Here is a 20,019-nt window from a genome sequence, read left to right as displayed (position 1 = left end):
CTAGGCGAACAATTTACTTTCTCTTCTCTGTCTTCTCATCTGTAAAATGAGAGAGTTGGACTAAGTGATAGCTAAGCCTCCTACCACCTCTAATTTTCTCAGACTGGACTTATTCTATGCCTGATTTCTGAATTACAAAATCTTCCTTTCCCTACCATCCGGGAAAGAAGAGGGCCAGGAGAGGACAGTCACTTGTCATGGCAAGAAATAGGAGAAACAGAAACAGGACCACATGTCACTTACACAAGTTGCTGCCTCAGCCAGTGATAGGTTTAGGTGAAGGCACGGTTATAATTAGAGCAGCAGCGTGTCCTGAGTGCTCCACCAGCCACTGTGGGCACAGATGGATCTGCCAACCACATGCACAGGACCTTGAGAGGCTGCTCGGGCCTTGAAATGATTCTTCTTACAAGGATTTTCCTTCTTCCTCAAGGGAAAGAAAACCCATTGATATAAAACCCCACTTGCCTTCCGGCTTCCCCTGCTAACTGCCACGCCAACAGAGACGGAGTGTGGGCAAATACAGGAGAAAGAAAAAATCGTAAGCTGAGCCTGGTCACATTGCCCCTTGTGATATAGTTTTATTTTTAACTTCAAAACACTTGAACGATTTCTGTTGAAGTTTTTTTCTCCTTTCCCTACCTCCTCGACAAAACTCTGTCCTCTGCTGCAGCCAATGCACGCCGAGCCACCTCCGGCAGTCTACTTGCTCACCATCAAGGGACACAAGTGCAGCAGATGCTGACTCAGCCCATGCCATTAAGGTAAGCTTTTCAAATGTGGGCAGGTTCATCAAGGGAAAATTTAGAGTGGTGAACATGGAGGCAGAGGCTGAGCGGCATATCACCTTTTTGCTCTGAGTAAGAGGGTTGTTAAGCAAATTAGTTACATATGGGGGAGGAAAGGTTAGCACTGAGAATGAGACCCAGCCATAGGTAAACTCCTGCTTTGAATCTAAAATCTTAGAGCAGGAAGAGATGACCTGCTTTCTAACAGCTTAGGCTCTTTCTCCTAAAATCAACCATAGTGGATATGTGCTATGTCTAAGGTTACACAGTATTGATGGGGGTTCAGGATGGTGGTGGTGAGGAAATAGGTGGAAGGCCCAGAACCCAGGATTTCTGTTTTCTGAAGTCCAAATGTTGTGATCTTTCCCCAATCAGCATTTGCTATGTTAACTGCAAGTCGTTCTCATGTACTTTAAATTCCATCACCTGTGTCACTTTACCAGTTAATTTAGCACAGTTGTATTTACTGCATATATTATTTAAATTCTGCCTGCAGAGTTTAAAACCTGTTTTCCTTTAACAATATTCCCTAAACATGACTCACTCCTCCCCAGCTCTCTTGAATCCAAATGCATGTATGGAATAGAAGTGAAAGTATTTTACAAGTTGAAAAATGGTATACGCATGCAAACCAAAAATTATCACAAATTTGAAACTTGCAAATCCAGGGGGACAAAAGTAAAATGATTAATGATACTTGAGGAGTCAAACACTTTAAAGTGTAGATAGGTTATTTCTAGCTTTGGGAATAACAGCATAGTGTTGCATGCACAAACAAATTGGCAGGGATAAGGGAGCAGTGTTTATTTTCCTGTTTTCCTCTGGACCTCGCTTTAGTGTTATATATTTAAAAGTTCAGCTAAGGACATCCTAGGAAGTGGCCTGTGCAGCAAAAGGGATTCTGTACACTCTGAACGTTGCAGTGTACAGGCTAAAGCCACCAATGTCAAGTAAAAGGAGACCTACCACCAGACACCTTAACTCCTGGTTCCTTCTTGCCTGCCTCTGTAACCTCCAGATGCATCCCATAACTCTGCTATAGGTGTCTGGGTTATAATTATGCCTGTTTGCTAGGCACAATCAAATGCACTGTGTATAATTGCCTAACTTCATTTAATTTTGTCAGAGTTTCCATGGCACAAAGGTCTTCAAGGGGTATACCAGGTACTTTCCTAGCAAGATGGGCATGTTAGCTTAGCAGTAACCAACCAGACCGGCTGACTCAGAGCTACTCCTAAATAATCCATCTAGTTTGCACTTTCTTGGCCAATACAAAACAGTAATTTAAAACACTGAAACTAATAATATAAGTACAAGATATGAGAATTAACTAGCTAATTAAATAACTAGAAAGTTTAAAGGTAGAGAGACTTCTAGTGTAGGTACAGAACTGCAGATGGTGAGGTTGAATAGATTTGAGGGCGGATGGTTTTTAGGGTATCGTGAAAGGGCTGAAATCATAGCCTGAAAGCCCAGGATTATGGGACCAGATGTGGGAATTATCCTCAGCCAACTGGTTGTGTTAAAATCTCAAGATGCAAAGGGATTACTTTAATATTTAACTTTATACATTTTCTTTCCATAGAATTAAGTATCTCCATAGCAGGGAAACAGATTAACAATGTATAATTAAAGTAACAAATTAATTGGCTGGTTAATAGGTTAACAGTTCATCTCTGTCCTTTAACTCTTGACCTTGTCACTTCCACTAAAGTTAAAGCTCAGGAATAAATAATTATTGCCAGGGCTAGCCACATGAGGAGGCAAAACAGTCGCTACATCATGTGAGGGGTGCTGGGAGGGCCCCTTGCCTAAAAATATCTCCCTGACACCAACCCTGATTGCCTACTAACTTTATAGTGAAGAACGTTAAAACTATTTTCTGTTAATTGCATTCTCTAGTGCTTGAGTCAGTGATTTAAATATACCTGCTTTATGCCTTCTCATGACCTTGTTGGCCAGTGACACTTGGTCACCACCTCTTCCTCATTCTTCCAGGCCTTGTCCTGCTTTGCCCTTGGTACCATCTAAGCTGCCCACATGCCCTTGGTCATCGTCATGCAGGTAGCTCTGTGTGGCACTGTGGTTTCTACAGAATTTCTCAGTAAACTATCAAGGTGAAGTAGAAAAAAGGAAAGCATGTGATTAGAGTCAGAGACTGTGGGAGCATAAGCAAGACACATTACTTCTCTGGGCCTCAGTTTCTCTTGTAAAAAATGAAGAGTTTAACCTAGACCCTTTCCTAGAACGTTTGTTCTACCAGATCAGAAGCTGCATTTCAAAAAAGATTGCCCAGGTGATTCCTATGCACACTGAAGTTTGAGAAGCTCCAGAGCAGAGGATTTCTGTTTATCTATCTGATCCAGATTTCTGATTCTATGACTGTAAGTGTTGAGAACAAGTGTAACCTCCTACAAACAATTCTGGCAGCATTCAGATTGTTGCGGTGCGCGGGCTTCTCATTGCGGTGGCTTCTCTTGTTGCAGAGCACGGGCTCTAGGCACACAGGCTTCAGTAGTTGTGGCTCGCGAGCCCTAGAGCACAGGCTCAGTAGTTGTGGCGCACGGGCTTAGTTGCTCCATGGCATGTGGGATCTTCCTGGACCAGGGATCGAACCTGTGTCCCCTGCACCGGCAGGTGGATTATTAAACACCACACCATCAGGGAAGTCCAAAACCTTCCTTTTCAAATTAATGAACAAACTAATGTAGGTAAACAATTAAAATTATGAACTTGAGGCCTGGGAAGCAAAGAGGCCTTCAAGTTGCCTTGGGGGCATCTGAAAGGTCCTCCGGGCCTGATACTGTACTATTTGAATTCCTAAGTGCTTGAGAAATGACTGCTTTGTGGTGTTTACAAGGGCCCAAAAGTGGGGGAAATTAGGGAGATTCACATCCTTAAAGGAGTGAGGTAAGATTTTTTTTTAATGGGGTTTGAGGATGATTAAGCTGGCAGTGTATGTAAGATCCATTGGAGTGGGGGAGAACTAAAAATTGAACAACCAGCCAAGGGCTCTGGGAGTGATGTAATGGGAAGAAATAAGGTCTGGACAAGGGTAGTAACCATGAGAATGACCCTCCTGATAGAGGAAGGATGAACAGTTGAGTGACTCTAGTACACTAGACACGTTCCTTATCTCATTTGATCCTCACACAATCCTATAGGTTATGATGAGCCCCATTTTATGGATGAATAAATTACCTTTAGGGAGATTCAATAACTTGTCAAAAATTACTCAGCAGAACATGAGAGTGTTCATTAATTTACTTTATTTTATTTTTATTTTTTAATTTTTTTGGCCGCTCCGTGCAGTTTATGGGATCGTAATTCCCTGACCAGGGATTAAACCTGCACTCTTGGCAATGAAAGAGAGGAATCCTAACCACTGGACCACGAGGGAATTCCCTCATTAATTTACTTTAGATTGGATGTGTCAGGTAAGAACTCTGTGGAGGTAGTAGGTAAGGTGAAATCTGAATAGCAAGAAGGAACCCATAAGCAATTAAAGATCAAGGGAACAATTCTCTTGGGAGAAAGAACAAGTACAGGAATGAGGAATGAGCAGCAAGGCTGGAGCTAAGTGCTCAAGGGCGAGAGGTGAGGTATAAGAGGCAAGCAAGGGACATTCATGTAGGGCCCTGTGGGCCAAGAAAAGGACATCAGAGCTTATTCCTTGTGATGGGATAGAATCTCCTAAAGATTTTAAGCAGGGAAGTAATGATCTAAAATTAAAAGTTGCTGGGTTAAGAATGGTTAAGAATCCGCCTGCCAATGCAGGAGATGTAGGTTCAAGACCTGGTCCGGGAAGATCCCACGTGCCGCGGAGCAACTAAGCCTGTGTGCCACAACTACTGAGCCCACGTGCCACAACTACTGAAGCCCACTCACCTAGAGCCCGTGCTCCACAACAACAGAAGCCACCGCAATGAGAAGCCTGTGCACTGCAACGAAGAGTAGCCCTGCTCCCTGCAACTAGAGAAAGCCCGCGCACAGCAACAAAGACCCAATGCAGCAAAAAAAAAAAAAAAAAGTTGTTAAAATCACTCTTTCTGCTGATGAATGGGCATCAAAATGGGAGAAGTAAGACTGATTATAAGGCCATTTCTCCAGACTGGATGAGAGATGATGGTGCTTGGACCTGGGCCTGGTGGTGGAGATTGAAAGAAATGGATAGATTTGCCAACTGCCTTTACAGATCTTTCTCCTAGGCCTTCCCACCTAACTGGGCAGTAGTTTCTTTGTGATTGGGGCACAATATCAGGCTCATCTAGCTCTCAAACTTGAACTTACAGTAGAATCAGCTGGTAGGTCTGATTCAGTAGGTCTGATTTGGTGGGGCCCAATAATGTACATTTCTAACCAGTTCCCAGGTAATTCTGATGCTATTGGTCTAGGTACCACATTTTAAGGACCACTATTCTAGTTGACTTGCCTTTGCTTATTAACTTACTCCTTTCTGAGTGATCCGCAAAGCACCACAACCTGCGTCAAATAGTGTCTGCTCCCCTGACAATTTCTAAATTCTCCTCTATTTCTTTAAAGAAATATTCATCCCCCAAACTCACGCACCTGGTCCTTCTACCTACTCATATTCTAGTTAAACTTCATACAGTACAATCAGTAAAATCTAGTTCTGTGCAGCTCTCTCAACTATTTAAGTCTAAATTATATTACTTTGTCTCCTCTAGACAGGAGAACTTTAAAACAAATTTTGGGGGCTTCCCTGGTGGTGCAGTGGTTGGGAAGCCGCCTGCCAATGCAGGGGACATGGGTTTGAGCTCTGGTACAGGAAGATCCCACATGCTGCAGAGCAACTAAACCCGTGTACCACAACTACTGAGCCTGCGTTCTAGAGCCCACGTGCCACAACTACTGAAGCCCGCGCGCCTAGAGCCCATGCTCTGCAAAGAGAAGCCACCACAATGAGAAACCCGTGCATCACAACGAAGAGAAGCCCCCGCTCGCCACAACTAGAGAAAGCCCGTGTGCAGCAATGAGGACCCAGCACAGCCATAAATAAATAAATAAACAAACATATAAATAAATTTATGTTTAAAAAAATGGTCAAAATGGTACATTAAAAAAAACAAACATATTTTGGGGAGAGTGTTTTTGGCCATAGACTTGATTGAAGTTCATTTTTAAGAGGAGGGAATGTATGTATTGCCTTTTCAGACAGGAAGCAAGAATTTAAAGGTGAATATAGGGGCATAGAAACTGAAGGGGAAAATGTCACCTGGATAACCATACTCTGTTTCAGGCATAGAATTTTGTCAGCTTTTTCACAGTGAAGAGTTTCTATAATCTATATGCTTTGATTTGGTAGGTATTTCATTTTAAATGTCAGACTCCATATTATAGTGCAGATTTTTTTTTAACGATAACGGCAGATAAACACCTGAAAATTTGTTTGTTTTTAATTAATTAATTTATTTATTTTTGGCTGCCTTGGGTCTTCGTTGCTGCGAGCGGGCTTTCTCTAGTTACGGCGAGGGGGGGCTAATCCTCGTGGCAGTGTGCGGGCTTCTCATTGCAGTGGCTTCTCTCGTTGCAAAGCACGGGCTCTAGGTGCGCAGGCCTCAGTAGTCGTGGCACACGGGCTCAGTAGTTGTGGCTCGTGGGCTCTAGAGCACAGGCTCAGTAGTTGAGGTGCACAGGCTTAGTTGCTCTGCAGCATGTGGGATCTTCCTGGACCAGGGATCGAACCCGTGTCCACTGCATTGGCAGGAGGATTCTTAACCACTGAGCCACCAGGGAAGTCCCTATAGTGCAGATTTTTAACCTTAAAAAATCTTCCCTGCCACATTTGTATTCCCTGAGATGCAAAGGCATGGGACCTGCGCAGTCTTCCTGTTTCCTCTATTCAGAAGGGCACAGTATGGGTTGTGGCCCAGAGGGGGACCAAAAAAATAAACTTCATCACAGGCATGGAGGTGCTTCCTAATGTGCAGCATCCAGCTTCTCTACAATTTGGAAAGATTATACAGGTAGACACCTTTCTGTGCCCCAACTGGGGGAAAAAAGGCTTTCCCCTTACAGACTCTAGCCATGGGCTTGCATTCTCCCCCAAATCATGGAGATGGACCACAAATGTCTCTATGGGTCTCTGACGGACACAGTGTGAGGTAGCAGACAGTAGAGTTTGAAGCCAGACAAACTTAGGCTTCTTTGTGCCTCAGTGTCCTTATCAGTAAACTGGAGATGGTAATACCCACCTCACATTATTATTGTGAGGATTAAATGAGATGTTATGTAAACGCACATGTTAAGCACTAATATTTTATTTCTCTTCCACTATGACATCCAAAATGGAGAAATCACTCCATCTGGGAAAGTCAGACAGACCCCATGGAGGATAAGAATCCAGTCACTGCACAGGAACAGAAACTGGGAGAACAGGGCATCTCATGTCACAAGACAACCAATGATAAATCTAATCTGATTAAATTGAGGCAACACCAGCTGACGCCAACCTAAGGTGACCAATCAGCTGTCTAAGTTTGCCTGGGAATAAGAGGTTTCCTGGGACCTGGGACTTTCAGTGCTCAAACCAGGAGAGACCCCACCGAGGCAAACCAGGATGATTGGTTACACTGTTTCTCCAGCAATAATCAGACTATCAACAATTTTGGATTGTCCTTTATCTCAGTGGGAAAGATTTCCCCCAGATATACAACAAAAGGTTCAGATGTGATTTTTTTTTATGCCCTTAGGCTATATTTGTCTTTCTCCTTTCCTCTGCTGCCAAATGGCTCCACAAAGTCATCTCCACTCAGTGTCTTTCTGCTCAGCACATGCCTTCTCTCAAAGTCACTCATCTGGGGTAGCTCCAGAGCCTGGCAGAAGATCTTTAAATAGCAACATAAAGCAACACCATCTTTGTTGCCTGCCTGCATTGCTTTTCTTTTCTCTTAAAGGAATATTTTCATATAACCTCAAAAAGATGGAGAGCAATAAGACTCCACCACAAATGTTCCCAGCTTCAATAACGCTGTTGCTAAGAACCATCTTTATAATGCTGAAGGATAAGAAATGATTGGCAACAAGGACCTAATGTGTAGCACAGGGAATTATACTCAATATTTTATAATAACCTATAAGGGAAAATAATCTGAAAAAAATGGATATAGATGTATATATAACTGAATCACTTTGCTGTACACCTGAAACTAACACAACATTGTAAATCAACTATTCTTCAATTAAAAAAAGAAGAGAGAGAAGAAGGAGAAGGAGAGGAAGAGGAAGAGGAAGAAGAGGGAGAAAAAGAAATGACTGGGCTTAGAGTTCATCACTATTCTCCCTCCAGCCAGACACATGCCTGCTGATAGGGGCAGAGTTCTCACTACATACATTGAGTGCACAGAACTAGCCAGGGCTGCTTTGCCCTTGCTGGAAACTGGGCTCAACTTTGTGACAGAACCCGGCTGGCAAATATGAAGTTGGACATTCCTGGTGCTGTTAGCTTTTTTCACATAACCTTACTCCATTTGTGATCTGCCTCTTCTTCCCCACCTAAAAACCAACAGGGGACCCTGAGTCATCCAGAGTCTATTCTTGATGAATGTCTGTTATGAATAGAAAGCAGATGATCACATTCTCCCAGCCAGGGCACAGGCCCTGCCAACATTGGAGTGTGTGCTTAATAGCTTTCTCCTCGACTCCAAACAAACACTAGATTTTGAATGGCCAAGGGTCCCACCTCACAGCTGAAATGCAAATGCTCTGGCAAGAGCTCTTTGGGGACCTGCCATGAGCAGTGGCATTGTCTTCCCTGTTCTTAACCTCACAGCAGCATTGGAGGCCATCACTCACCCTTTCCTTTACATCTGGCAACATAGTCCTGACTCTCTTAGCTCACTGGTCTCTCCTTCTCTGGCTCTGCTTCTTCTTATTGTCCCCAAAGTGGTCATACTTAGCCTTGACCTTCATGGCTCAGATTTCTATTCTGTGTTCTCACTTCCCCAGTTATGGCTTCCTCTTACTTTTAAGTGGATAATTCTCAAGTCTGCACCTCTATATTCTAACCCCTCATCTTCCCACCCACATGATCTGTCATCACCTAAAGCAACTTGTATTACACTCGCTGGACCCATTTTTCTTCCCAAAACAGTTCTCTCCTTAGACCTCTATTTTTCTCAGAATTACACCCAACATTCTCTCTTCTTAGTTCACCTTCTTGGCATCACCTTTGACTCTTCTTCTTCCCCCATCTCCAGCCAGAAACAAAAATGTTAGTTGATCCTCCCTTGTAATGTCTCCTGTCTGTCTCATCTTGCCTATTTCTACTGTCATCAGTCTCACAATCTCAGCCTCCATCATGTTCTCTACATAGCAGTTTCTAACTCTAGGTCTTTCCACTCCATTCTTCCACTACTACTGGTTAACACCCCAATTACAATGGTAAATGGTTCCTTATTGAGTACCAAATAATTCTAGATGCTTGAGCCTAATATTTATGAATTTCTACAAGTCCATAATGGGCTTTTTCCCCCCAGGAGTGATCTGGAATATGGCAGGAGCCTACCTGAATGTTAAATTGTATGTTAAAAGATCAAGTAGCTAGACTCTTGCATCCAAAAGATGTGCTCTTAACCTGATCCTATTCTGCTCCATCTCAGTCCTACCCTCACAGCCTTTCCACTCTGCTCAGCTCCCTCTCTGTCTGATTAATCTTCTAGTTAGCCCTGAAGCTACTGATGGTCAGGCTGACTATTAGGGTATGGGGTATCCCTCTATACCCTAAGAGGGATTCTGACGTGATCCCTCTTTCACACTTATAGTGCATGAGTCAGATGGGGAATGTGTTAAGAATGTAAATTCCAGGATACACCCTTCGCTCAGGTCAGGGGTGCAGCCAGCATCTAGAGCAGTGTTGTCCAATAGAGTAGCTACTGATCACTTGAAGTGTAGCTAATACGACTTGAGGAACTGAATTATTAATTCTAGTTCATTTTGATTAATTTAAATTTAAATAGCCACATGTGGCCAGTGGCTACCATATTGAACAGTGGGGATCTATATATTTAACAAGAATCACAGCTGATTCTAATGAACAATAGTGTTTAAAGCCACTTTAACAAGCAGTCCAGGTGACCCTTATGCTTACTTACTGGCACATAGTAGGTAATCAAAAACGTTTGTTGAATGAATGGATGAACAAATGAATACATGAATGAACTAGCATACAATTTCCTTGAGATTTAAGGCTGTCTCTTCTAAAAAAGAAAAGTTGAGGGGGATTTTCCAGATGAAAAGAGGCTAAAAAGATTTAACAAACAAATGTAATACATTAACCTTAAAGGGATCCTGGTTCAAAACTGAGTTGTTTTTTAAAAAGTACAGAAGATATTTTGGGGATAATTGGGGAAATTTGAATATAGACAGCATGTTACATGATATTAGAAAATTATTTTTAGTTTTCTTAGGTGAGATAATGTTACTGTAGTTACAAAAAAATATCTTTATTCTTAGGAAACACATGCTAACGTACTTACAGATGAAGTGTCATGACATCAGCAACTTATCTTCAAGTGGTTTGGCAAAAAATGTGTGTGTGTATGTGTGTGTGTGTGTGTGTGTGTGTGTGTGTGTGTTGAGAGAGAGAGAAAGTGAAAGGGGCAAAGTGTTAACAATTGTTGTATCTAGGTAGAGTATATTTGACTGCAAAATGTGGACCAGGACACTTACCTCCAGGGTGGTGGAAGAATACGTGAAGTCTCTTTGGCCCCTGTTAAAACAGATAAAATACTTTTCTTACTAATCATTCATATTTGTATTTTTATATTTTCCCCTAGAGTTACAAAGCAAGAAGAAATTTGGAAGCTATGGTAAGTACCAGGTGTTTATTGGAACTTTACCTTTCACAGGTCCAGGTCTGGCTTCATTTAGCCTGTAGCCCAAGCATCTGGCAGATTTATCCTTTTGGTCTGATGATATATATTGGCTTTTTGCCAAACCAGAGATGCTAGAGCAGAACCTAGAAGAAACCGACACAGAATAGGGGGAAAGCAGAGACCTGAGAAAGATCTGTGAGCAAAGATTTTTAGTAAAATTTTACATATGAAAAAGCAAAAAATCCAGGTATAATCTAAATGGCTAACAATTCCTTCATTCAGCAAATATTACTGAGTGTTTACAATGGTCCAGGTCCTGTGACAGGTGCTGGGGACCAAGATGTGAACAAAATCAGACATGCCCCATGTCCTCCCAGCATACCCCCTAGTGGTAGTTGGTTAAATGAATGACAGAACACTCATTCTGGAATGTTACACTCCCATTATGAAGAAAGTTTGCAAAGAAAAATTAATAAAACAGCCTAGACAGGTCATAATAGCAAGTTAAAGCAGAACGCAAAATTGTATTCATAGTATTAACTGTGTCATATAAATCCTCCACAACCCACAACTCAAAAACAGCAATTGTCAACCTTGTAGCCCATTACTTTCACCTTTGTTTTTTTTCTATTCTCAACACAGCTAATGCATAGAATAAACTATTGGAAAATAAAGAGAAGAGTATTGATAGCTGTTATTTCTAGGTTGTGGGATTATGAGTGTTTTTGCTTTCTTCTTATGATTTTCTATATTTTTCAAGATTCCTACAATAAACATGAATAAACAGGAAATAAGTCAATTAAAACTTAAACACTCACAGACATGCATAGAGCTTCTCTTCCAGCAGTCATTTGTTTTCTCTTTCCCCTTGCCTTTGGTGTCTCCAGCGTAGGGCGCGCAGGCCTCCACCAGGGCAGCACAGGCACTGTGACAGATGCTTCAACCGTCACTGCCACATGCCTGTGGAGCCTGGTGTCTCCTGCCTGGTGATAAACTGCCACCTGTCCTGCGGCGCTACCTTCCACATGTGCAAAGAAGCAGAGCACGAGCTCCTGTGCCCTTTAGAGCAGGTTCCGTGCCTCAACTCCGAATCTGGCTGCCCCCTTTCCATTTCCCGCCACAAGCTGGCCAAGCACCTGCAAGCGTGCCCCGCCAGCGTGGTCTGCTGCTCGATGGAGTGGAACCGCTGGCCAAACGTGGACTCTGAAACAGCCCTTCACGAGAACATCATGAAAGAGACCCCCAATGAAGAGTGCTTGGACACAGCCCTGGCCCTCCAAGACCAGAAGGTCCTCTTTAGATCTCTGAAAATGGTAGAACTTTTCCCAGAAGCTAGAAAACCCATGGAAGAGGAACCTACCATGAATGGTGAAGCCAGCTGGAAGGAAATGGAAGGAGCGGTGGGCGGGGCAGATGCTGGTTTGGTAACAAGCGGCTCTCTGTCAACCACGAACGGAGAGGTGGCAGAGCTGGGTCAAGAAGAACGAGAGGTATTAGCCAAAACCAAAGAAGGGATGGACCTAGCCAAGTTTGACAAGTGGGAAAATATGTTCAGCAAAGAGCACGCGGCCTCTGCTTTAACGAGCTCATCAGTGAGCAGTGAGGGCACGAGCAGGGACGGCCCAGAGAAAGAACAGATTTCCAGCAGCAACAACACAGTAGAAGAGAGCGCTGCCAAAGGGAAAGAGACACAGGAAGACCAGAAGCAGCGGGACTTTCATGCAGCCATAGAAAAGTCAGGGCTTGCCCCTTGGCAGGATGGTGTTCTGGAAAGACTGAAAACAGCTATGGATGCAAAGGACTATAATATGTACCTGGTGCACAATGGGAGGATGCTTATTCACTTTGGTCAGTTGCCTGCTTGTACACCTAAAGAGAAAGACTTTGTTTATGGCAATCTTGAGGCTCAGGAAGTGAAGACTGTTTACACCTTCAAAGTTCCCATGAGCTACTGCTGGAAGCGGGCTCACCTCAGAGACACCTTGTCGAGTTGTAGGCCAAGTGAACACAAGGCAGTAGATACTTTGGATTTAGGGATCACTGTGGAGGACCTGCCCAAATCAGATCTCATCAAGACCACCCTGCTGTGTGCTCTGGAAAGAGAACTCAAAGGTCATGTCATCTCTGAATCCAGGAGCATTGATGGGCTGTTCATGGATTTTGCTACACAGACAAACAGTTTTGAGCCAGAACAATTTTCCTCCAGGACGGTGCTGGCTGACCTTCTAACCACTGCCAACCTGAATGGGCTCCATATGGAGCTCCACAGTGAGTGTGTGACCAGGAGACACAACAAGAGCAGTTCTGCCTTTACTTTCACTTGCAACAAATTCTTCAGGAGGGATGAATTCCCCCTACATTTCAAGAATGTCCACACAGACATTCAGTCATGTCTCAATGGTTGGTTCCAGCACCGATGCCCCCTTGCCTACTTGGGATGTACCTTTATTCAAAACCATTTCTGTCCCCCAGGGCAAAAGGCAAAAGTAATCTATAGTCAGGAGCTCAAGACCTTTGCCATCAAGCCGGAGGTTGCTTCAGAGCTGAGTGAGGGAGGGAACAGCCATCTCTCAGGCCGTGAAGGAAAAAGCCAGAATTCTCTAACCAGCCTGCCCCTGGAGGTTTTGCAGTACATTGCTGGGTTCTTAGACAGCGTCAGCCTATCCCAGCTCTCCCAGGTGTCCGTGCTGATGAGGAATATCTGTGCCACTTTGTTACAAGAGAGAGGGATGGTCCTCCTGCAGTGGAAGAAGAAGAGGTATTCCCATGGAGGCACCTCGTGGAGAGTTCACAGAAAGGCAAGTAAATAGTCATTCACTTATTCATTCATTCAACAAGTATTTACTAAGGGCCTTCTGTGCACCAAGCAGTGTACTAGGCAGATTGTACTAGGTTACTGGGAATAAAACACAGTCTATGAACTCAAGGAGGTCAGCACAGTAGAGGAGACAGACCCATAAACTTAAAAATGGCAATACAAATGGTAATGCCTATTTATGTATGTGTCCTGCATGTCTTCCGTTTGCTCACATGATCCATTCTCCATCGTGATCTGTCCCCCAGGAGGCTGATCTTTACAGACTAGCTTAACCAGCTCCCCTGCCCTCCAGCTTCCAGTTGGGCTAATCTAACGGGAGTGTATCAGCAGGAGACGGTCAGGAGGGAGAAGAGTGAGGTTGACATAGCTATTCTTCTGGCTTCCTCCCTGCGTGCATTCTCCCCTGCACGACATTTTGCACTGGCCATGTCCCTCCAGCTGTATCTGATGGCTCTCTCCACACAGGTTACCGATTCTGGGTTCCATTGACTTCCTTCCTCCCTTTCAGGCCTAGGGTAGTAACACTCTAGATTGTTACTAGCCTGGGTTTTCTATACCCTGCCCACACATTTGTATATCATTCCTTTATAAAATTCTCTTCAGATTACCCAGTTTGAGCGTGCCATCTGTTTTCTGCCCGGACTCCAACTGATACAATATGCCAACAAATTCTCCTCAGCCCTATGTCAACTAATTTATTTACAAACAAGTTTTGCCCCTGTTGAATTCATTTTGAAATTCTAAAATAATTTGGTCCACTGATTTCCCCTGGTTCAAATGCTTATTTAATTTTTTAAAAAAACTCTGCTGTATAGATCAAAGAATCTTTCCCTTTGGAAAAACCTCGTTCCCTTTTCCCAATCAGGTTAGGCTTGCTTAACTGTATTATAAGTTCTATTGGCTTGTACTGTATAGAAGTGAAACTCCCAATTCGTCATATCCAAGGTGCCGTAGCATCCTCTCTTATGGTACATATATTGGTAATGCGAATCACAAATTTACGATGCCCATTTAGGTCAATAATTCCAAAATCTCACTGTTGAGTCTCTTCCCAGTATGTGGGTATATGCGAACTGGTATTGGGGAGTTAGGAGATGTTTACATCTATTTTTATTGATTATGTCTAAAACATCTTGCATATTTTCTATTATTCATTCCCGGAGCAGTCTTCTTCAAAAAATAATTATCAGACTCTCTCTCATGAATTCATGCTTGAATCCATGCCTGCAATCCATGTGTTAGATAATGACTGCCAACCAACCATGTGTTAGGGATAAACATGAATGAGACTAAGACCCTGCCTTTGGGAACTGTATCGCCAAGATACAATGTATCATCTAGAACTACCTAATATCTTCCTCTGTAAAATCAAATGCAAATAATTTAAGTTACATACTAGAAATTTCATTATTTTTTGGCTCACATTTTTTCCCAATTCAGTGATTGCTGACCACTCTTAAATATCATTTGGGACAAACTAATTTCCTTGCAGAAAGGAAGAAAGAGAATTTAGTTGGAGCTAAAGAAGGCTCATATTAAAATGGCCTTTTAAAGTACAAAGGGAAATAGTTCCAAGATCACAGGATACACTTTTCTTATATAGTAACAATGACAAGAAACTGAGGGTGAAATGATCAGGTTGAAGGATATCAGATTATGCCTATCCTCATAGCCAGATTTTAAAACTAGTGGCTTTGCCACCACATCCTAGGTGGAAAGGCCCACAGGGATTTGAGTGCCAGACTTCTAGATTTCTCCTAAGGTTTCTGTTCTAGTGAGACTCTTATTAGTTAGCATACTTTTAGTTTTAAGCAATAGAAAACCAACTTAACAGGACAAACAATAAAGGGAATTTATTGGCCTATATAACTGAAGAGTGCAAAGGTGATGGCTTCAGGTATGGCTTGATCTAGCAGCTCAAAATGCCCCCAAATAACCGTTTTACTCTCTATTTCTTATCTCTACTTCCTCGCTTGTGGCTCCACTCTAAGACACAGTTCTCCCTTCATGGTCCCTGGTGGCTGCCAGAAGCTCCTAAGACTTTAGCTTCCAAGTTCAAGCACAGAGGGGAAAAGAGACTCTGCTTCTTGGTATCACAAACAAAAGTTCTGGAGTAGAGTCTCATTGGCCCTGGTTGTCCTGATTTGAACCATATGTCTATTCTAGAACTAACCACTGTTCCTGGGGAGGTGGGGGATGGGGGAAGGGTGTATGTCAATAAGCAGATTGGTGTTAGTCATTTCCACACAACACATGGCTGGCTGGGATGATTATCAGTTGGAAGGGGGAACTAGGAATTGGATGCTGGAGAAAGGACTAACAAATGTATGCTGCAGCCACTAAATACTCTCAGGAATCTAAGAACAGGAAGAACAGAAAGGCATTTCCCCACACTGTTCAAACAAAGCCGGCCTGAGGGTTATCACCCCAGTGTTTACTTTGGAGCTTCTCTCTTTCCTCATAGATCTGGCAATTCAGCAGCCTCTTCTCCAAAATCAAGAGCTGGGAGTTTAATGAAGTTGCCTCCATGTCTGAGCACCTGAAGTCCTGTCCTTTCAACGTTGTAGAACACAAGACTGACCCGATTCTTTTGACCAGCATGTGTCAGCCCCGTGAGTAGGCCTGAGAGACTTTAGTCACCACCTTTAAAGCCAGACCAAGAGGAAGACACACCTACTAAAGGCTCAGAAGCCACCATTCTTGGATTCCCACTCAGGGTTACTGAAAGTTCGACAGAGTTTGGTTTTGAAGACTTCCTTCTGTAAACTGCAAATGTGCTTATCTGGGTGTTTTGGAACATGCAATGTCCTTCAAAACCTGAGCAGCTGCACAAGGTCGAAGAATTTCCTAAGCCATGGCTTGTATAACTGCTATAGTGCCATACTGATAACTTATTCCCCCCCCACCACTTTTTTTCTAAATAAATCAGTCTGTGAAGTATTTTAAATAGGTGACTTGAGGCCATTTGGAAGATGAGTCCAAGTCCTTAGGAGATGAGAGAGCCGTGAAATTCCATAACCAGCACAGGCCTGTGCTTTTGTGGAGAGCTTTTCAGTTTATAAGCACTTTCAATGATATGGAGTAGGCATTGTAGGGATGGGGACTGACATGCCTCCCAGGGCACCCAGGGTGAAGGGCACAGTTTGAAGTTTCTGGACCTGGGGTTGTCTTGACAGTCAAGTCCAGGGCTTTTTTTAGTTGCCCCACTGCCTCTAAGCCCAGACAGTCCAAACAGCCTGAAAGAATAGAGACCTAGGCTAAGCACAACAGCCTCGAGGACACCAAAGGCCACAGGATGAGAGGTGGAAATGAGGTCCTAGAATGAGATTGTTGTGTAGAATCTTGGCAACATATAGAAGGACAGCCTTGGAAAATGAAGAAGAATCCAGAGGAGATATTATATTTATGGAGAAAATTAGGACCAAAAGCCAGAGCCTACTTTCAAACATTTTAATAGTGATTTGAGAGTCAAGGTTCTTTTCCTCTGAAAATTATATTATCCGTCTGGATTAGGGAGACCACAGGCACGGGCCAGCACCACCCTGGGCTAAGTGAAATGATCACGAGACACTAACACCAACTTCAGTGTCATGTCAGAATGCACAGGGTAGCCCAAGGAGACCTCGCATCTGGAAAAGTCCAGACAAGGCCCACTGCAGCTCCTGTGGTACCAGTCGCCAGGTCCTAGACATCACTTGAGTACCCCATCGGGAATCTTGAGAAGGAAGATATCTGAACATAGTGATTCCCTATAATTGCTCTTACCTATTGCTGGCCATGACTGCATTCTGTCAAAAATGTGTGACACTTCTGGGTTTTGGTAACAAATAGTTAAAACTTATGAGAACAAAAGTAAAATAAAAATACACAATAGATACTGGCATCCCCTAAAGCAGGGTTTCATGGAACTACTGACATTTTAGACTGGATAATTCTTTGTCATAAGGGACTGTCCTATGTGTTGTAGGATGTTTAGCAACATCCTTGACCTCTATCCAGTAGATACCAGTAGCACCCCTACAGCTATAACAACCAAAAATGTCTCCAGACATTGCTAAAAATCCTCTGGGAGCAAAACCACTCCTGGTTGAGAACAACTGCCCTAAAGAATGACATGCCAATGGCAGTAAATTAGGATAAGCTTTTTAGTACAGCAAATTCTTATCTCACCTAGTTATCTACAATGGTCATGATTTCATGTAGCTCTTCTTTCTTTACTAAATAGGTTTTAGACACATGATGATTTTAAGTTGGGAACCAAATGGAGCTGGTTTGTTTGGTGTGGCTTCACGTCCTTGGGTCACAGTGCAAAAAGTATATCCTATCAGCTCTCCAGGTATAGCTAAAGCCAGGAAGGTTGAGCTATTTATCTTAACCCTAACCGTAACCCTCACCCTAGCCCTAGCCCTAACCCTAACCCTCTCTCCTTAATTGATGCCATTTTCCTAGCAGTCCTCAGCAAGTGAGAAAGAAGGGAAAAGGAGGATGGGCATTGTGGGGAAGCAGAGAACAAAGAATTTAACCAACAACAACAAAAAAGAGTCTAGTCAATATGAATGTTTGTTATTGCCTGGCTTTCCCTCTGAACATGGTCCAGAGCTGGTATAGATGAAGTAGATGACACCCTTGAGAAGAGTCAAGAAGGCATTAGAGCAAATCCCAGAGTAGAAGTATGCTTATCTTCCATTATAATGTGCCACTTGGTACTATTCAGTAACGTAACTCTATTTTTCCTAATCCTTATTGTTTGGTTTATATTTCACATTTGTATATAAGGCGCCATTTTCTAAAAAATATAACTAGAGTGTGAGCTAAGATTTTATTCAGTGAAGATGAATAACTGCGACAGCTAAGCAGTGAAGTGGGAGAAAAGGAACCGATCCAGGGTTCAGTTCCATGTGTTTTGAATCTAGTCCTTCCTACATGGAGGAAGAAGTTTCTGAAAATCCATTTTGGGTTTCTTATTTTATTAGAAAAAGAAAGCAAGGGGAGCTGTAGACTAAGGGAGGTGAAAATCTGGGGCTACCGTGAGCTGGATGAGAAGTACAGAGAAAGGAAGAGAGCAGAGGGCTCTTCCTTGACACTCTGGGCAGCCCAGGGTTCGGGAGGGCATTCAGGAGACTAACCGCACTGCTCTGTGGGCCCCACCCTTCCAGGCACACTTTACTTTCCCAGCTGCTGCCTTCAGCACAATACTGAGCTGATCAACATCATCAAACACATTTTACAAGGTATCTAATTGTATATGTCGCAGGAAACCAGAGTATTGCAGGTATCCACTGGCCTACACAATCAAGCACATTTTATGGTGAGAGGGCAATTGGAGAAAAAGGGAAGCCTTTTAGAGAGACGGTGGAGTAGACAGATGATTTGATTAGTGGGATGAAGCTGTAGTGAGCAGCACGTGCAGCAAGCATCATCTGAGAGAAGCAAGACGGCTAGACACGGCTTCAGATTAAGAAGCAGCTAAGGAGAGTGAAAGGGGACTGTGGACCCAAGAACAGGAGCCTGGACAGGGAGGTGTCTGCGAGCAGAGCCCTTGAAGAGAATCACCGCCAAGAAAGACAGTCCAAGTAGAGATCAGCCGAATGTGGAGGGCGAGGTCTATAGAACTGAGGCAGAAAGGACTTTATTGCCTTAATAATACAAGGATCTGGAAAAGAAGTTTCTGTCTTATAATGAAGGGAAAAGTGAAAAGCAAGGTGGAACTTGGATGTAAGAATAAAACCACTGCAAAAGTCTGATCTATGTGTGATGTCAGATCAAACTGAAGTGAAGAATGAGATTGTGTATATCTAGTGTGACTTACCTCTATACACTGGAAACCCCAATGTCTCTATAGGCAGAAATAAAAGCTGCTTTTCACTCTGAAAGTCTAACTGGGTGAATCTTATAAGTGAGGTGTAGAGACAGATGTGTGACTCACTGGCATAGAGGTCGCTGTGGAAACAAAGGTGTGTGTGTCTTGAAGAAAAGCCAAGGAATGAGCCTGAGGGATGCAGTGCTCTAAGCACATGCACAGCTCACCAATGAACTTTTATAAAGTCCTGCAGCAACTATGGGTCTCAGACACCAATCCTAGCTCTTCCTTGATCCCACTGTCTTCTCCATCTTTGAAAGCTGAACCCAACTTCAGATACCAGTTATAGCACAGACTTCTATTTTCCACCAACCAAAGATCCCCTATACCAAATCCTTGACTTTCATTTCGATTTGATTTTGGTTTTGCCTAGGATCTCCTATTCTAGACCTTGCCGAGCCCAATGGCCTGGGGTTAGAATAAACTCACCGTGTCCTGGCCTTTCATTCTCCCTCATCCCCATACTTTGCTTGGTGATTTGCTTTTTGCCTATCACTGGCCATCCAAAGGTCCTCACTTCTTCTCCTATCAGCAGCCTCAGCTCTGGACCACACAGAAACTTTATGAGCTTCCTCAATCTACCTTCTTACATGACCATGGATTTCATTCATCCAGCTACAAGGAAGCCTAGACTTTTTCTAGTAGAGGCCACTGTCACTCTAAATCCTCTTAACACCTCATTGTTTCTTTAGTTTTTGTCTTTTTTTCTTGGCTAAA

General features: G+C 43.2%; 1 protein-coding gene across 4 annotated transcripts; it reads left to right on the top strand.

Annotated features, from left to right (window-relative positions):
- The first annotated feature begins 297 nt into the window (after positions 1–297).
- Positions 298–19,315, top strand: FBXO40 (F-box protein 40). Of its 4 annotated transcripts, none has more exons than XM_082459402.1 (6): positions 298–541; positions 674–764; positions 3,057–3,172; positions 10,586–10,618; positions 11,512–13,422; positions 15,907–19,315. In XM_082459402.1, the coding sequence occupies exons 3-6, from the start codon at positions 3,167–3,169 to the stop codon at positions 16,060–16,062; spliced, it is 2,106 nt and encodes a 701-aa protein (XP_082315528.1). In that variant the 5' UTR covers positions 298–541; positions 674–764; positions 3,057–3,166; the 3' UTR covers positions 16,063–19,315. The 4 variants fall into 4 exon arrangements, with proteins under 4 accessions (XP_082315528.1, XP_082315526.1, XP_082315527.1 ...); XM_082459400.1 differs by having other exon boundaries at positions 3,052–3,172; XM_082459401.1 differs by having other exon boundaries at positions 3,035–3,172.
- The last annotated feature ends 704 nt before the right edge of the window (positions 19,316–20,019 follow it).

This window comes from Balaenoptera physalus (genome assembly GCF_965194825.1).
Source record: "Balaenoptera physalus genome assembly, chromosome: 4".
Taxonomy (NCBI): domain Eukaryota; kingdom Metazoa; phylum Chordata; class Mammalia; order Artiodactyla; family Balaenopteridae; genus Balaenoptera; species Balaenoptera physalus.
Note: the sequence above shows the minus strand (reverse complement) of the source record. Positions and strands in the feature narration are given on the sequence as shown.

Excerpts from the sequence above, each read along its gene's own strand:
- FBXO40 (XM_082459402.1), top strand. Across the intron at positions 10,619-11,511 it reads GAAGAAATTTGGAAGCTATG|CGTAGGGCGCGCAGGCCTCC; the intron begins GTAAGTACCAGG and ends TGGTGTCTCCAG. Across the intron at positions 13,423-15,906 it reads CGTGGAGAGTTCACAGAAAG|ATCTGGCAATTCAGCAGCCT; the intron begins GCAAGTAAATAG and ends CTTTCCTCATAG.